Source organism: Cyanistes caeruleus, chromosome 4, assembly GCF_971803275.1.
Source record: "Cyanistes caeruleus chromosome 4, bCyaCae1.hap1.1, whole genome shotgun sequence".
Taxonomy (NCBI): Eukaryota; Metazoa; Chordata; class Aves; order Passeriformes; family Paridae; genus Cyanistes; species Cyanistes caeruleus.
In genome coordinates, this window is record NC_141704.1 from 49,262,676 (window position 1) to 49,280,605 (window position 17,930).

General features: G+C 42.2%; 1 protein-coding gene and 1 long non-coding RNA gene across 4 annotated transcripts in view; one reads left to right on the forward strand and one right to left on the reverse strand.

Annotated features, from left to right (window-relative positions):
* Positions 1 to 17,930, reverse strand: part of RASSF3 (Ras association domain family member 3) — a 93,353-nt gene that overhangs the window by 39,187 nt on the left and 36,236 nt on the right. Inside the window, exon 1 of one of the 3 annotated variants that reach the window (XM_086884551.1) lies at positions 13,511 to 13,828. The exons of the other annotated variants lie outside the window; for them this stretch is intronic. Coding sequence (XP_086740677.1) covers positions 13,511 to 13,639 — 129 coding nt within the window. The 5' untranslated portion in view covers positions 13,640 to 13,828. Of the gene's footprint in view, positions 1 to 13,510; positions 13,829 to 17,930 lie in introns of those variants that run through there. 3 annotated transcript variants of the gene reach the window in all.
* LOC147653630 (uncharacterized) lies at positions 13,685 to 16,802 on the forward strand. The gene is made up of 2 exons (XR_015285547.1): positions 13,685 to 13,861; positions 14,123 to 16,802. It is a non-coding gene; the product is annotated as an uncharacterized LOC147653630 (long non-coding RNA).

Here is a 17,930-nt window from a genome sequence, read left to right on the forward strand (position 1 = left end):
CAAGACACTGCCCTTAGCGCACTGTAATGCCCATACCTACAACGTAAAGAAATACCAACACTAGTTTAAATAATTCTCATAATAAAAAATACTCCTCTATGCTGCCTTTTGTTTCTGACACCATTACTATCAACTGTGAAGTGCCTTCTGAAAGGTTTTTTTTATTTTCCAATCTACCTTCAAGATAGATCTCTGAAGAGGAAAACATACAGGTTACTAGTTAAATCTAGACAAATATCCTCCACATAACATCTTCACAACTAGTGCAGTAAATCTCTATTACATAATACATGATTTTTTTCCAGCATTGGCCATAAAGGCTGATTTAAAATCAAACTCATTTTAAAACAGAACTCTTCATTAGAATTCAAGGGGGTGGAGACACAAGAAGAAAAAGTGACAAAACAAGGTTGGAATGCCAGCTTTCCATACCATGCACTTCACCAAGCTGCTTCAGGAGCTATTTAAGCTATAAATCACTAAAAAAGAAGTGTACCATAAACTTAGCCTGCTAGAGGAAAAACCACTAGGTTTATAAATTTATTTTTTTTTAACATGAGGCTATTCCACAGACCATGTAGTTTTACTGCCTGAGGAGGCAAATACCCACTGTACTAATAGTCTATTATCCTTGCAACTCAAAGCTACATCTTTATATGCCAGTGGCAAGTTAAAAAAAACCCTCAGGTTTTTTTTAATATCACCAAATATTAAAATCAAATATGCTTTGAAGAATATTTGGGGTCTGCATTCAGGGGTGGGGAAAGATGTGACTTTAATTATTTTTCAATTAAATTCACTGTGAGTTTTAAAGTTCAGAGCATTAGAAACTGCTTTGATGTCTCATTTCACATATCCACCTTTTAGCACAATATAACCAGTCATGTTCCCCCATCCTGAGATAAGCGTTCCACCATGTGAACACATTCACATGAATTCAAAAGCAGCTGTCAGTGTAGAAAAACCCACAAACTCTAGACATAAAACAAAATCTGTGATATAACTCTTGCCCATGACTGGGCTAACACAGAAGATCTTTAGATACTTCTAAATATGTCACTTCTGTTCTGTTGGAATAATCTGCAAGTTATTTAAATCCTCCAAGATTTGGTATTAAGGCACATCTTATCAACCCTCAGTCACAGGAACATGTGGAACAACAGAACAACACTTTGGATATTCGAACTTGACAACTGCTATGACCACCAAAGCAGAGATCTCCACTGTAAGAGTATCCAAAGCTCTCCTTGCAAGTGGGATGACCCCTTCCAGGGGGACATAGTAAGAGAAGAAAATTCATTCTTCCATAGGATTCAGCTCAACAGGTGTAAGACTCCTCCCAGAAGCTCCCATCCCCACTGCTGCCAGTGGGGGACAGGGTAACAAACACTGGAAAACCCAAGACACCCAACAGGAGTGAGCCAAACCAAGGGGGTGCTGCCAATAACTTTGCCACCTGAAAACACACTTCTCAAGTTCTTCTCAGGCAAAGGTGAGCACAACAAAGCTTTTTGGTGACAAAACACAGAATTAAACTCCCAGAAACCTCACTATGATTTGGTGACCATAAAGAAGTTAAACAAATTTGCATTACACAGCCTGCCATGTTTCAAACCAACTTACTTGATGTTCTGACAGCTGGACACTTCTTTAGGGTTACTGTTTTACAGACAATTCCATTCTTATTCAGAACTTGAAAAAGCTAAGTATCAGGAATTACTTCTGTATTTTATAACAAACCTGCTATCACAGTATCAAGACAATCACAAGTGTCCAAGGGTTTAACAAACCAAAAGAGAAACCCTGGTGGAATATGCCCCACTAGCAACAGAGCCACTTTGATTTACAAAACGTCACTGTTCTCCACCTTGCATAAATACTTGGCATTTATTTTGGATAATGTTATATAGGTTGTGATCAGGTCTAAGACATGTTGGAATTGTCTACACTGTGAAGGGTAGACAGTGGCTGGCTAATTGGCACCCAGCCTAATCCAGAATATAAAAATCTCACCACACTAAGCATAGGAACTGTCTGCTTCATTTTACAGATCAAGAATTCTGACCAGGGCAACAAAAAAGCCAGAAGCCCACAGTTAAATCCATTTCATCAAGTCCTGCTGCTCACAGGTTTGAATTAGCAATGAGAACGTTCTCCCAGTTACACTCTCTGACAACACAGTCTACTGAATATTCACTCAAGAAAAAAAGTTGTAATTTACAGCACAGAATTCAAAGTCTTATTTAAGATATTTTCTTTAACATACTTTAATTAAAACATGGTTGTTTTAGTTAAACTGAATTTTATTTTGCTAGCATTATACTATTTTTAAAGCAGTAAAAAAACCTCCTAGGCAAGCAAGGGACCAACAAAAGTTCAGAGTAGTAGATCACATGGTCAGCTGAACACTAATACCATTTTTCAATTTCTATGAAAACAAACTTGTTCCCATGAAGTCCAAATCAGATCCCAAAGCAATGCTGTGCAGTTGATATAGAGAATGTTTAGAGAAAGTATTTAGATTTATCAGCAATTCTTGTTATAATTGTTATAAGCAACAGCAGTAGGAGTCAGACTCAGACTTAAGAAGGGAAAGTAATTAGCACGCAAAGAATAAAACAAGCTCTTGCTTGGCTTGAACCGTGAAGAAAAAAAATAAGGGGGGTGTAGGAAATTGTTCAGGAACAATTTTTGACATAGTCACAGAGCCCAAAGAAAAAACTTAAAAGGCAACTAATCACATAAGTTAATTCATCTTTATATGCAATGAGAATAGAAAAATGGAATTTAAAATAATGTGATGATCTGATTCACAGGTTTATCTGATTGATGTCCAGAAGCTTTGCTGTCTCCTCTGACATTCATATGCATATGCAGTAGTCTCTTAACACTACAGTAAATTAAAAGATAACTAAAGTAATTCAGTATTTTAAGAGTCATTTCTCCAAGGAAACAACTAAATTATATTACCAAATACAACAAAAGATATTCCAGTCTTTGAACTCTGCAATAGCCCTACTCCATAAGACTATCTTTACTAGCTACTGTGAATCCATCTACGTAGATCCTGAGCCCTTACTGGGCTCACTAAAAGCAGCTAAATTATTTGCAGAAAGAATTTATTAAGATGCCTGACATTAGCCATCACCCCATAGCCCATATTTTTGGACGGGGAAAAAGGCATTCCCTTAATTCAACTAATAAAGTGCCCCTGAATATCAAGTTAAATATTCCAAGTTCATCTTAAGTTGACTTAACTCATGCAAAAACTGCAAACTCTCCCTGATACTAGATTTTACATCAAATCACCAAAGATCCAGATAAACTTCTTAACACAGAAAATCAGACTAGAGTTACAAATTTATGTAGACAGTGCAGTAGAAAAGTAACACTGTGCTAAGTTAGGCTCCATGAAAGCTGTTAGTATCGTGACCAGAAGATTTCTTTAATGAAAGATCAAATTCCCCTTAATAAAGCAGATTTCTCTTGTGCAGATTACACGGGAGTCTGGTTACTGCTTGCATCAGGTTGCCTGCGCAACTGATGTTGCCCTGACTCTGCTGTTCTTACACTGCCAGCACTTGTATGTGGGTGCCTAATGGAGCAACTGCCTCAAGCATGAGCTTTTGCTTAAGCTGTGTATTTTTCCACAGGACAGAAGACATTGATCCTACAGAAATATGAACAGGCAATTTTTCAGCCTGCACTTTCAGCAGGACAGATAGAATACTTTCTCTTCCTTCTTTCATCAGAGGTCCTAAAAGACAACAGACAACAAATCAACTCCCCATCTGAAATTATTTTTACCACACCTCACACGTATGCAGCATAATTTACTCCAGTTTGCTCTCAACAGTTGGTAAGTGCTCATAGTATCCTTCAAGAGATAGAGCAAGTCTTGTACACAAAGATTCCTTCCTTCTCCTCTTCCTTCACTATCAAATATAAAAGTTATACCTATTTTTAGCTTTCAGCTGCCAAGTCCATGCCACATGGAGAGTTTGGAATTTATTTTAGCAGTTTTCAGGAGCACCCCTTTATTGCAGCATTTACCCCCGGCTATATCACAGCTATCGCATGGGTCTAATCTTTGGATCAAAGTACTCCTGGTGATAGAAATGGGGAGTCTATATGTGTGACAGGATTAAAAAGAACTTTCCTCCTGCTCATATTTCCATTCCTTAGTCTTTAACACTTAGGTTCAACAGTCTAGCCTGACAGATCCAGAAATGCTTCTGCAGAAACCCTCTCTCTGTACTTTTTTTTCAAAGTTAAACACACATGCATGGTAACAAAAAAGGGGCAGACCATTCTTTAAGCCACCAGTCTGGAAAGCTGAGGGATCAGTTCCTGCATCTGGCTATACAGCATGTACCTGCTGTGCACTTTAGGCACAGCCTAGGTCACTTGTCACACATCAACTTTTCTACCATTTTCAAGCTAATCAAAGACACCAAAGCTGGGGGCTTTTTTTCCACACATTTTATCATAAAGGGTAACATAAGACACCTGTCTATGCCTATACTACAAAAATTTTCCACACATCAATAATATAATAAAAAATTGTAATACAGTAGCTCAAATTACATCTGTTTTGAAAATTTGTACTGTTATGCTAATCTCCATAATACTGACCCTTATTCATTTAAAACACGAGAAACAATGCAGACCAATTCTCCCATTATGCAATACACAACCACCAAATTCTTAATCTTTCAGGCAGTGCCAAAGAATATGCTAGTTTCTGTACACACAATCACAATGGGTCATGCTGAAATCCCTAGTGCAGTTGCTGGAGTTCAAATGGCTTTACTAGATGCTTCTCATGTGAACTATGTAAATATTTTACAATTAAGCGAGCAGCTCTGAACGAAAGTACTTCCACAATCTCAGCTTATGTATCTAAGTGAACACATTAAATCAAACTGATGCTGGACAGAACAACAAGATGAGCAGGCTTTGATCTTGAGGAGCCCAAGTCTTCAGAAGAGAGGAGACCACTAAGAGAAAAATAATTCTCTAAATGAAACATTTGAACTAGACTCTTTCAAGTTTACAGGTTAGTGTGACCTAGGCATAACTGTACATAAGAAGTCGCTGAGAGGAAGTCCTCTACAACAGAGGTTATTAACCATCAATAAAGGTGTCAAACTACTTGTGAAGTATTAAAAAATTTGTTCTATTACAAACTTTACTTCAAGGGGAACAAGTCAAACTGTGTGATTCCTGCTCCAGCAGAAAGAGAATTAAGCACTTAAATATTTGGGAAACTCATGTTCAGTCAGAGAACAACTTGATAGTCAGTTTTCATTATTACCTATCAGGCTTTAGAGTGACTGTATTGATTGTGTAGTGCAAACACAAGATACAAGAACTGTGCACTCTGAGGAAGAGTGTAGCATGGTTGGACTGTGCATCCATGCACTTGACCACACCTTGGATCAGTGAGCAGACAGATCACAATACAAGCAGTCCTAATTATGGACAACATGGATATCTATAAAAGATTAGAGACAACTGCCTTTGTAATTCTCCTCTAGTGTATTATTTTATATAATTTATAAAAGAAACACACTTGCAAACACCATTTTCCACAATTACTTAGTGGGTAAAGAGCAAGACAGACAAGCTGCCAACCAGCACACCAAGTAGTCCTGTCATACCCACCATCAACATTTGATGCATCCTCAAAGGCAGGTGAACCAGTCCTGCTTTTACTATTATTTTCAGCACAGCACAGATTCCTCTGCATACAGGAACACAAATTCCTCTCCAGCACACACACAGTAACTAAAAAGCATTCTTAATTGCTACATAAATCACGTGTGGCTACTTAGCATAGCCAAATATATGTCTGCATAGGAATCACTCTCTTCAAAATTGTCTGCAGTATTTCATCAACCTCACAGAACAGCAAGGATGCCAAAAGGAAAGCAGCAATTACTCACCCCAAGTCAATTCATATCTGTCTATAGAAATGTGCAGACTTTGATACAGGCACCTGAACCCATACAAAAGCCTGACAATGAAATAATCAGGTAAATGCTGCACTGAAATAGGGGATGACAACATATTGGGCTAGCTTCAGTTCTATCAGGGCACACCTCTAACATCTGTGGGGCTGCTGATTTTAAGATCTTTCCTGAATGTTAGTCTCAGAAGGTACAAATCCATATGTCTGTGTCAGATTTATATATATAAATCTAAATATTTTGTATATATATGTATGTATTTATAGCTAACATATAATTATTTTTTATAGCATGCACCCGTAACAGCCCTACTATTTCTACCAAAGAATGAAGTGCAGGATATACTGAATAGCCTGGCCCCATATGCTGCCCACACATTGGCCTTACCTGCCTATCCATGAGGAGGGCTGAACAAGAGACCCGTCACTCGCATGTCTCTCTTCATGAAGCTTACATTGCTTGTCTTGACTCACTAGCATAGTGCCACAGTCATTACATACTGAGCACTTAATCAAAAATTCTCTGTTTATCAGTTTATTTAGAATCATAGAATATCCTGAGTTGAAAGGGACCCACAAGGGATCACCAAAGTTCAACTCTTCACCCTACACAGGACATCACAAGAATCATACCATGTGCCTGAGAGCATTGTCCAAACGTTTTTTGAGCTCTGTCAGCTGGTGCTGTGACCACTTCCCTGGGGATCCTGTTCCTGGGCCTGACCACCCTCTGAGTGAAGAACCTTTTACTGATCTGTAGCCTGAGCCTCCCCTGACACACTTCCAGGCCATACCCTTAAGTTCTGTCACTGGTTACAAGAGTGAAGAGATCAGTACTTGCCCCTCCATTCCCCCTCACGAGGAAGTTGCAGATGGCAATGAGCTCTCCCCCCAATATCCTGTTCTCCAGGTTGAACAGACCAAGTCACCTCAGGCACTCCTTTTACAGCTTCCCCCTCAAGAACCTTCAACACCTTCACTGCCCCCCTTTATTAAGCTATATCCTATGCCCATTCTTTACAGTTTTGGGCAATATTATGTTCCTAACACTGCCCCAGACTGCATATGGCACTCAAGAGGAGGCTGCCCCAGTGCAGAGCAAGACAATCCAACCCCCCCCCGCATCCCTTGCCTGGCTGGTGATGCTGTTCCTGATGAGCACCAGGACATGCCTGGCCCTCCTGGCTGCCATGGCACTGCTGACTCATATTCAACTTTCCCTTGACCAGGACACCAGGTCCCTTTCTGCTCTCCAGCCTCTCATTCCCCTGTCATTCCTCTGTCCATACACCCAGAGTTCCCCATCCCAGGTACAGAACCTGGCACTCGCCCTTGTTAAACTTCATACGATTGGTGATTGCCCATCTCTCTAATTTATCAGTGTCTCTCTGCCTTTGAGGGACTCAATAGCTCCTCTCAATTTAGCGTCATCAGCAAATTTATTTTGTATTCCTTCTAGTCTTGTGTCCAAGTCACTAATGAAGATGTGGACAAGCTCTGGGCCAAGAATGGAGCCCAGCAGAACTCCATGAGAGACCGGCTGCCAGCCTGTGATGTTACCCCATTCACTTTGACCCTTTGTGACCAACCCATGAGCCAGTAGTGTTTGCAATTGTTAATTCAGTACTGGTGCCACTGACTTCTTACAGAAGAGACAAACTGTAGCATCAGTTTCTACTTTAGTTTTCCTTCATAATTTTGCTCTTGAAGTAGCTAAATGTTAATCAGCAAGCTCCTCTTCCAAAATGGTCATTCTGATATTATTCTTAAAGGCTGATCTACAGCTGAAATAACAGATCATGAAAAGGAGGTATCAAATTTTCTCTTTAAGTAACTTTTTATCGGGTTTTTTTAATCTCTTTAGTGTATTCAGATGACCTTGAGCTCTGATGCTCTGCAGAGTACTTTCCTGGATTTGCCAGACTTTTCAGTTAAAACAAAACTCCTTGTGTCTGCGTGCCTATTCACATATGACTAAAGAAGACTAAGTCTAAACATTTTGGACCATAAAGCTACAGGTGCCCAATACTTTCTGACTTCAGCAAAACTCCACAGCTCTGCCTTTCTGCTTTGCACTTAAACCTTCACAATCATCCCAACTCAATTACATCATTTAACTCACAAAATACCCACACTAAGTGCTCTTGACCTAACTAATATGAAGCCTAGCTACTGTACCCCACAACTCTGGTAAGTGAATTGAAGCCTTTCTCCTCCAACAAAAGGAAAAATAAATAATCAGTGTTTCTCTGATGATATTTAAATAAATGTCAGTAACAAAGGTAGTAACACATTGTTTGTACTCCCAAAGTTGATAGAGAAGTAACTGCCTGAGATGCACTTAATATAGTATTAATACAATAGACTAAAGAAAACAGTGGAAAGATTGAGTTACTTGTCTTATCTGAATACTACCTGCCACTGGTACTGCACTCATGACACTGATTAGGACAGTATGTTAATCCATCTCTTCTAAAACTGTTTATTATATTTTTGTGTGCACTAGTAGTTACCATTTCATCTAGTTAAGTCCTCAAAATTTAAATCGATGATTCCAAGAACCATGATGATAAATCAGCATACAGAAATCAGCATCCTCTGCACAGTGCATAAATCTCATCTCACCTCCAGAGGCTGTCAGACACCAGCAGGAGACTTAGAATTCACCACTAAACGGCCATCAAGCCCCTCCAAGTTACTGACAAACACATGCCACATCAAGTGCTCCAAGAGAAGAGTGAGACAAAAACACAAAATAAGGACCACTAGTTTACTGTCACAGTGATGTGGGCTTAAAATAGACACAATCTCTACCCTACTCATTCCTTCAGCTCTTAACTTTCAAGTATTTCAGTTGTGACAGTGTTTATCCCATAATATCCACTGACTGCCAAATGGATTAAAAAAAAAAAAAAAAGAACAAAACCTTACTGGATATTTTTAGTTGCCTTTTTTAAAAAAAGTTTCACGACTACATGTCAAACACAAACCTAAACTTTTTGGCTCCAAAGCAAGCCTATAATTAGCAACCTCATTTTTTCTGGTAGTAAGGAGAGCCATTTTCCCTAGGGAATGTTACTAAAAGGAAACCAAGGAAGAGTAATGGCCAAAGAACGTGAAACATTAATAACGGACACTGGTAACACAAAAGCATCCTAACTAGGCTTGAGCAGCTACAAATTGCATTTTACTACTAAAAACTTTTCTTCCCTAATCAAATGCTATTTTTTATGGTCTCTCTTCCTCTCAATTACATGCCTTGACTTACTGTGCAAATTCATGTAGAAAAAACCTAAAAAAAGGTGTCTGTACCCAGAAGTTTGTCCTGCTTCTTCCCATTTTCACCAGCTCATCTGTTAAAAAAACTGCTGTACCCTTCCCTTCAAACCTCCTTCTCCAACAGTGAAATGAGAGATTGCTAATTACCTCGCCAGGACTAGTTAGGGATGAGACTGTCACCCTCTGCCTTTTGCCTTTCCCCTTTACACCTCCTCTGCTCTTATCTATGTGCTTGCCGTTTCCAGCTTTTTTATTAATTTCCTTTCCCACCACTATTACCACAGCTGCAAATCGCACTGACATGCAGAAAAGACAGGCACAAAGCTAACATCATGGCAGGGGGCACTGGGTGAGGGTGCAGGGGACGGAACATAGTGGGTCTGGAAGCCATGAAAACCAAGACCAGTAAGGGGAAGAGAGAGGGAGAAATCAGACCTCAGACAGGGAAGGACCAGTGTTGACAGTGAGGCAATGAGGACATTCTTGGGTGCAGAAGGAACTTGGCATTTCTGGAAATTGCCAACTTGCAAACACTTTTACAGGGCCCTGTATGAAATGGTATAAAAACAGAGGACACAGCAGCATTTTGGGTTTTTTTTTCCAAAGAACAGAGCAGCATCCAAGTGTCCAACTTCCTATATCCAAAACATTTTGGTTTCCCATGAGACATCAACGGGAACACTCACTTTTTGTGTGCAAACTATTCACAATTCAGATGCTGAACAGAACCTGCAGGACTGGCCGTCTTCTAGCTGGGATCCATGACCTTCACAGCACTGCCAGCTTCCAAAGCAAGGTTTCCCAAAGTGTGGTGATGTCCTGTCTAACAGATTCCTCACACGTAAGGGCACAGAGAGAGCTTGACTTAAAGCCTCTTCTCATGTTTCAAACCTTTAGAGTTACAGTGGAAGGGGCCCTCAAACACAGAGCAGGCAGAACCAAGTATAGGGATGTCCTCAGGTTTTTGCAGTCACCCTGACAGAAGACATGAGCTCACCATGGCTTGGAACTAACTGCCTACAATGCTTGAAAGGCCACTTTCAAGGAAAAGGAGAAGTATAGCAAGGATTTACACTGACCCTACTCAAAGTGGGATAATTCAGGGAACTGGCATGTGGAAGAAAAGTGTAGAAAACACAGACAGGAAGATGTGCATCCCTCCAGCATATGGTGGGGCTTGCAGCAGCAGCAGCATGACTGTTTTCAATTTTCCTGAAGGACGGGGATGGGTGGAAGGAAATAGGGAGAGAAACAGGTCAGTTTTCAAAAGTTTGCCAAAAATCTTATTTTGGTATTTTCTCTATAGGGAATGGACAATTTCCAAAGGCTTGATCATACAGAAGCAGTCTGATCTTGCAAAAGCCTATGTACATGGATAACTTTACCTCATGTGAGTAGTCAGACTGGCAGGACAAAAATATTTACAGTTCTGCCTTTTTCGTCCATTAAATGACTCATTGCAAACATGAAACTGGGCTTCATCTAGTCTCTGACACTCAAATTTTACAAGAGACACAGATGATAAGAAACCTTAAATAAAGCTAAACTTTCAGGAGCAAGAAGACAGCAGAAAGCAACCTGAATTTCTATTCACACTGCCCTCTGACTAAAGTATTTCTTGCTTAAGAAGTAACTTCAGGGCTACTGCTGAACCCTAAAACACCATACCACTTAATATATGCTGCAATGGTTTTATGCTGCAATTTTCTTTTAGAACTAGTATAGAGAGAGGAAGAGTTGTCTCAATCTTTAACCACTCTAGAGACTAGGCACCCTAAGCAAAGACCAAAGGTACTATCACAAAATTTTTACACCAGAACCGCAGTCAATTCATTAATCCTGTCTCACCTGCAGAATTTGATGTATTTAAGCCCATCCTTGGCCAATTAAATGAAGACAAAAATTCATTACTTAAGCTAGTGAATTTTCTTTTCCTTTCTTTTCTTTGGAAATCCATACAAAACAAGACTAAACACCAGTACTGAGTTCTTCTGCAGGCACAGCTGCAAACCAAATGCTCTAAACCATTTCTTCCCTGCAAGAAAGAGGGCAAAGGGAGGTAAGACAGAAGGATAAACATAACTGCCAGCACTTAAAGTCTTCTGCAAGAAGAGAAACCCACACTGCAGAACTTAATATTTGCATAGTTGAGAAAGACACAGAAACAATAACTATCAGCTCCCTTCTTTGCTCAAGGGGACATAGTATGCATTTTTTAACTAAACCTCAAATACAAACCAAAAGTAACATCCTCATCCCTACAAAAAGGCTTATTATGACTGTTATTGCTGGAAGGGGAAACTCACTCTTACTGGCCACATGACTGTTGAAATCTACATTCAGCATTGTTTGGAGGTTTTTTGCTTTTCTCTATAAATCATCAATTGAGAGCAACTGGTACTAACTTTATGACTAGAAACACTAGCTGAGTATTTCTGATGCTACAGAGTCATCAATACAGATGAATGTGTTCCAGCCTAGTAAATTCATACTTAAATATGTACCCTGCAACACCTCACTGCAGTATTCTTTTGGAAAGCATTACTACAGCAGAATATAAAATTTTAGTTACAAGTTGGGTTTTTTTTGTTCTTGTTCCAGTCCCTCTTGTTTGGAAATGTTAATACCATACATAACAATTTACACACTTTCACAATTTACTACTTATATAGCTAATATTTAGAAACACAACTTATACAATAGGATTAGAAAGATGCGTATGTTTTCAGGATCTGATTTAAGACATGGGCCCTCTGACATGTCACAATACAGCAGCTACACAGAGGCAGACAGCAGGGAGGTATCTATTCACACACTAATGTCACACCAAGATCCTCCTCTCTAAGGGCCAGGTGGCAGCCAGCGCTGGCCAAATAGGTTACCAGATGAAGTTCAAGGACACTTCACAGCACTCAGCAGCTTCCAGAGAAGGCCTGAGGTTAGTGGGAGGCTGAAACTCAAAACGGATGAGACAAAAACAAACGCTGAGGACAGGCGTCAAGAGAAGTACCCTGGAGAAGCAGCCATGACCTGACAGACAGCTGGTCTCAAACTATTTGCTCCAAGTGCCCAAGCTCAGGTGTAGGAAGAGGGTGTGCCCAGGCTCCCTGCCAGACTTTGCAAAGGAAATTAAAGCTCAAGAGAGCTCTTACACTTCCTCAAATGGGAGCAGGAGTTTCCTGAGGGGCAGCTAGAGGGTTTCAGTTTTAAGCAAATCACAAATGGAACATAACCTCGGAGAAACAGAAACCAAGATTGGCATTCTGCAGCACAACACAGCCTACAGGAACGACTGTGGGCAACAAATGATGTTTTTTTGACAAGTGCCACAGGTGGACCAGAGGGCAGCTGACACATCCAGGCTTTCAAAAGCAAGTTTTTAACTAGTTCTACGCAGCAATAGTAATAGTAACTCTAAAATCCAGTGGTGAAAACTACAAAGAGTTTGTAGGAAGAAACAGACACTGAGCAGAAAGAAGGCATTGATGCTGCTGGGAGCAGATGAAGTAGCACAAACAAAACAGGCTTGCTAGCCTATAGTTTCCAAAGACACCAGCCATCTCTACAGTGAGATCCTGTGCTTTGGGGAGAGAGAAATGAGGGGAGATGGACTGCTTAGCTAAAAAAGTGCGACGTTTACCCTATATGGTTTAATGACTGCTCTGGATCGGACAGGTCTTCCACTGAATTTCAACGCTGCCCACACAAGGGGGTGGTTCGGAGTTTTTACTTTGTACTTAATCAGTTCTTCACCTCAAAGCCCCACTTGCCCGAGCCTGAATACTTAAACCAAGCCACTTAAGCACTTCAGAGGGCCTTTCCCTGCCAACAAACCAGCTGAAGAGGCTGTCATTCACCTCGGAATGAGGTCCGAAAGAGCGAGGAGGCAGACCCCGCCGTGCCCCGCAGAGGCGGCAGCGGGGCCGACAGCGCGGTCACTCACCGCACAAACAAGCCATTTCTGGTCACATCCCTGCCCGCCGGGCACTGGCGGTCCCTCAGCCCGGCTGCCGAGAGGGGCCGGCTCCAGGGACCCCCGGCCGCAGGGGAGCCCCGCTGGAAGCCTGCCGAGGGAAGCCCTTCCCGGCCGCCTCCTCCCCGCTCCGTCCCGGCGCCCGGGCGGCTCCGCGGGTCCTTCCCCGTGGGGGAGGGGGCGGCGGACACGTGGAGCCCGAGCCGGACGGAGCCGGCCCGGCCCGGCCCGGCGGCAGCTGCCCGGCGCGGCTCAGCCGCCCCTCCTGCCCGGCGCCCGGCACTTACTTGTGGGGCGGCGCGGCTCTTGCCCGGCGGCCTCCTGAAGAAGGAGGTGCGCGCTGTGAAGAAGAACTCCTCGGACTCTTCCTCCTCCAGGCTGCTGTACCCGCTGCTCATGCTGCTGGTCCAGGTCATCGGCGGCGGCGGGGGCTGCTGGTGGTGCTGGGGCCGGGCGGCGGAGAGCGCCGTCCCGGCCGCCGCATGGGGCCCCGCCGCTGCCGCTCCTCGCCCAGCCCGCGGGGTCCGGGGCGCAGGAGGAGGAGGAGCCGCGGCTCTGGCGGCCCCGCTCCCGCCCTCGCTCCGCTCCCTTCCTGCCGCGCGAGTTCCCGGGCAGCGCCGCCCCCGCCCGGCCAGCAGGTGAGGGGTGGGGGAGGCTCCTTCCCGGCTCCGAACGCTCCGGGCCTGGGGCCGGCCGAGTCCTGACCCCCTGCCGGTCTCGTGCCGGCGGCTCCGCGCTCGTTAGCGGCAACGAGGCGGCTGAGGGGGGCCTTGCTGAAGCAAGAAGTTCCCAGACTTTTTCCCTAATAATTAACCAATTTCACTCTTCCTTGCACTGTAAGAATAGTCATTAAAAAAATGACCGACGGCAAAATAATGGGGAGAGCTTTTCCCTTACAGCTCCTCCAGCAATCGATGAATTCCGGCTTCACGACCCCGCTGAGCAGTCACAGGCTCCAGTGCCGCGGCCCCGGCGGTGCCCGCTCCGCGCACCATCACCAGCACACGAATATTAAGTCAATGGAATTCATCGCCCCAGGATGTAGCGAGGAGGGAGGCTTGTGAAGACTCACCAGGGATTAGATATGTGTGCAGATAGCAAGAATATCCAGATATGCAACTGGAAAACATATTTAAAGCACGAAAGTCCCGATAAGACACAGGGGAAACATCAGACTCATCGCTACTAGAGGAAATGACAGACAATGCCTGAAGGCCAGGTCACCCCGTAATTACCTACCTCAGAGTCTCATGTTTTCTCTTAATTTATCTAAGGCTGGTCACTGTCACCGACAGGATACTGGGTTTAAGGTACGGCTTCCTAAAGCTATGCAGCTGCCCGTAAAAGCAGATTTGCCTTTCCTGCACTCCCTTAGCCGGTGTTCCTGCTGTCCCCTGTGCCACAGCGATGGTTCCATAGGGGGAAGTGAGTCACATCAGCCACTTGCTCCCGGAGCAAACCCCCGAGACATGGGGATCACAAAGGCGATACTTTCCAGCAACAGCACAGCCTCAGATTAAACGTATTTGAAGTTGCGCGTTTACACATCAGTTCCCGTGGTCTCTGTACTCAGATACAGATGTAACCTGGGACACCATTAACTAGCATCTCCTTTCCCTCTTCCTGATCCCCATTTCGCTCATACACTCCTCATCTGCTGTGTGTGGCTATTCCTACCCGGAGCAGGGACCTGGTTTGTTTCTGCCAGTAGGTGCTCTTCCTGGACCGGCTATGCCTTACATATCGATAAAGTCACCTCAAAACCGGCAAAACAACTCACATTGAGTACTGAAACCGGCCAGTCGGTTTGGGAGGTGTTAATTCCTTACTTTCCCATCTGCCCTGATTCTTCCTGATTTTCCTATGGAGTTTGGCATCTGGCAGATTAGAAGGCTGCATAGCTTTTAAAAACAAATAATTGAGTCTAATAGCACAGATGCAGATGTGTCAGCTCTTGAGCCTACTTGCTGGCACTGTAAAGCCCTGTGGTATGCAAGATAGCTTTAAGTTGAATGCCAAGTTACTTGAATGCAACTAAAACGTATTAAAATGCTTGCTGTAGACAAGCAAGCTTTGTGCTACCTGGCTCGCTGAGCCCAGACCCATGCCAAAAGGAAGTCACACCAGAGATCTGCTGGGCCTGCCTCTGAACCTGTCCAAGACCCAGAAACTCCAGTTTACAAAACTTTTGGAAAAAACACAGTCCATGATCACCGTTAAAATGAACGATTTTAAGTGGCTCAGGTGTGATTAAAAATGATATTTGTGTTTTTAAACTACAAAGGTGTTTTTACATATTATCTGCTGGCACACTTGATGGATTCCCCAGCAACAAGAGGCACTGTGTGTATAGCTCATTTGCTTGGCTGCAGTCTCAAACCTGATAGTGTGTGGTAGAACATTAAGCTGGCAAAGAGGATCCTCCAGACAATAAGCTGCTGCAACAGAGCTGATGTTCATCTCTGCAAGATCAGTTGCAAGTCCTGGGCTCAAGTTTATATATTCCCTGGCAGCAAGGCATGCCATTCACCTCATTTGTAAAGTATCATTTATATTGATAACACCAAATTCCCAGTATCATTTTCTGTTGCTGCAACAAAGAATGATGAAGAAACCATATCTAAGTTTTCTGTCATATATCTTCCAATACGAGTTCACTCCTCCACTATAGCTCATTTTTTAAACCTACTAATTTTGGCATGAGGTTTTTGACTTTAATTTTTTTCAGATGTGACACTGAACCAAACATGAAGGTACAAACAGATGTGATGCCTTTCAGTGTTGATTTCTTTGGTGCTTGCAAGTAACATACCCAAAACCAAGTATTTTTCAAGGCTGATACGTAAAGATTAATTGGTACCCCTGTGGATTTCACTGTTCCCTGGGTACTGTCTGCCCATAATTTTAAGGTCCTATCCCCTGAAAAATTCTCTTGCACATTCTCAAATTGATTTTTTAATCTTACCTAGGTAAGATTGATCCAAGGCTCTTTGTTAGGTTCTGCACTGAAACCTCTACACTACAACACTTGCACTACTTTTGATTTATTCTGACAGACCTCTTAAACAGTCAACAAAGAAAACCCAAACAGCACTTCATAATGAAAACAAAAAATAGCCATGTCTCAAGATAAAGGTAGTAATAAGCTTTCTGAAAGCATACTTGTTCTTAGGGAGAATTATGGAAGAATGATTAGGTGAAAAAAAAAAATCAACTTAAAAGTCAAAGAATATGGCACAGGAGTGAGATGTGAAACACAGAGCATTACGAGGCTCCCAATCAGCCCTTCTGAATCCCAGTAGAAATTAAGCTGTCAATCTGTTATCACAGGATCACACAGGCAGCTAGCAAGAAGAGAGAGAAGCTTTTTTTAAAGATGAATCATGAAGATCAAGTAGGAAGTAGTGCTACAAATGCACCTGTGAAGAAAAGGAGAATGAACTTTTTTTTTAGTTAAAGCTTGATGGCATACATAGAATTTCACAGTATTTTTAAACTGTAGCCAGTTAAAAGTGGTGGCTCAAGTAAGATAACCTAGAATAGTAATAGACATTCAAAGCAAGAATCTCATGAATAAAATATGAATAAAAAGCAATCACAGTCAAAGATAACCTGTGTGGCTACACACAGTTACTTGTTGTGTAGGGGAAAAACAATCATTTGAATCACTGTTTCTTCCTAGGAAAAAAATCAGTTTTAAATCACTTTGTGGTTTTGGAGAGTCAGCTGAGAGAAATTAAATATCAATCATGGCTTCCAGAGATGTGAAAGCTGACTTCCTAAATGGCAAAAGAGGTGTGAATAGTTTTATGGATCAGGCAAGAATTAGGGCAAGAAATAGGGCTTTGAACTACCATAACTGAAATAACCCTTAGAATCAGACATCAAATTGCTTAGAGGTGGATTGCTTCACAAGGTCCTGCAATTCCATTGCTTTATTTATATAAAAATGTCACTTTATTGAAGTGATTGCAATACCACAGGAAGTATGGTTGAACAGGATTACACAGATTATTAGTTCAGTCAATTCATCTCCTCTGAAGATGAAACAAGTACTTTACACCATCTCTAACAATCCTTTAGCTAAATTGTTCTTAAAACACAGTAAGGTGCTGTAGGACCTCCACTATAGGCCATCCCTTCCAGTGTTTAAGATATTTATTGAGTTAGAAAGTTTTTATTAACATCTTATTTTGAATCCTTAACCTTGCTCTTAACAAAAGAAACAGAGGTACAACAGTTCAAAGCTGTTTTTTTAGAGAAACCTTTTGGGTATTTGAGGACTCTTTGTTCCTCCCATTCTTCTGCTTCCCAGACTAAACAAAGGGACAACTGATAAAACATCCTATAGAGTTTATGTTAACTCCATTACCAACTGCATGATGTTTACATGTTTCTAAAACATCCCCTCAGCCCTCTGACAGAGAAACTGGGAGGATTCATTGAAATGGGAAAGCTGCAAGACGTTCACTTGGCCAGTAATTCTGCTTTGAGGCTCAGGACCAGGATGCTGACTTCTGCACACAAGCCTTGGTGTTTTCTCCAGGCTTGTGCCAGACTACATCGAAAGGCATTGGGTCAAAGGAGCAGGAAAGGAAAAAGCAAGGCAGGGCATGGGTTGGAGGGTCCTGTAGCATTTAAGACTACATTTCTATTATAATTTTAAAAGTAATGTGGAGAACTCAAGAGAATTCCTCCTTTTCTACT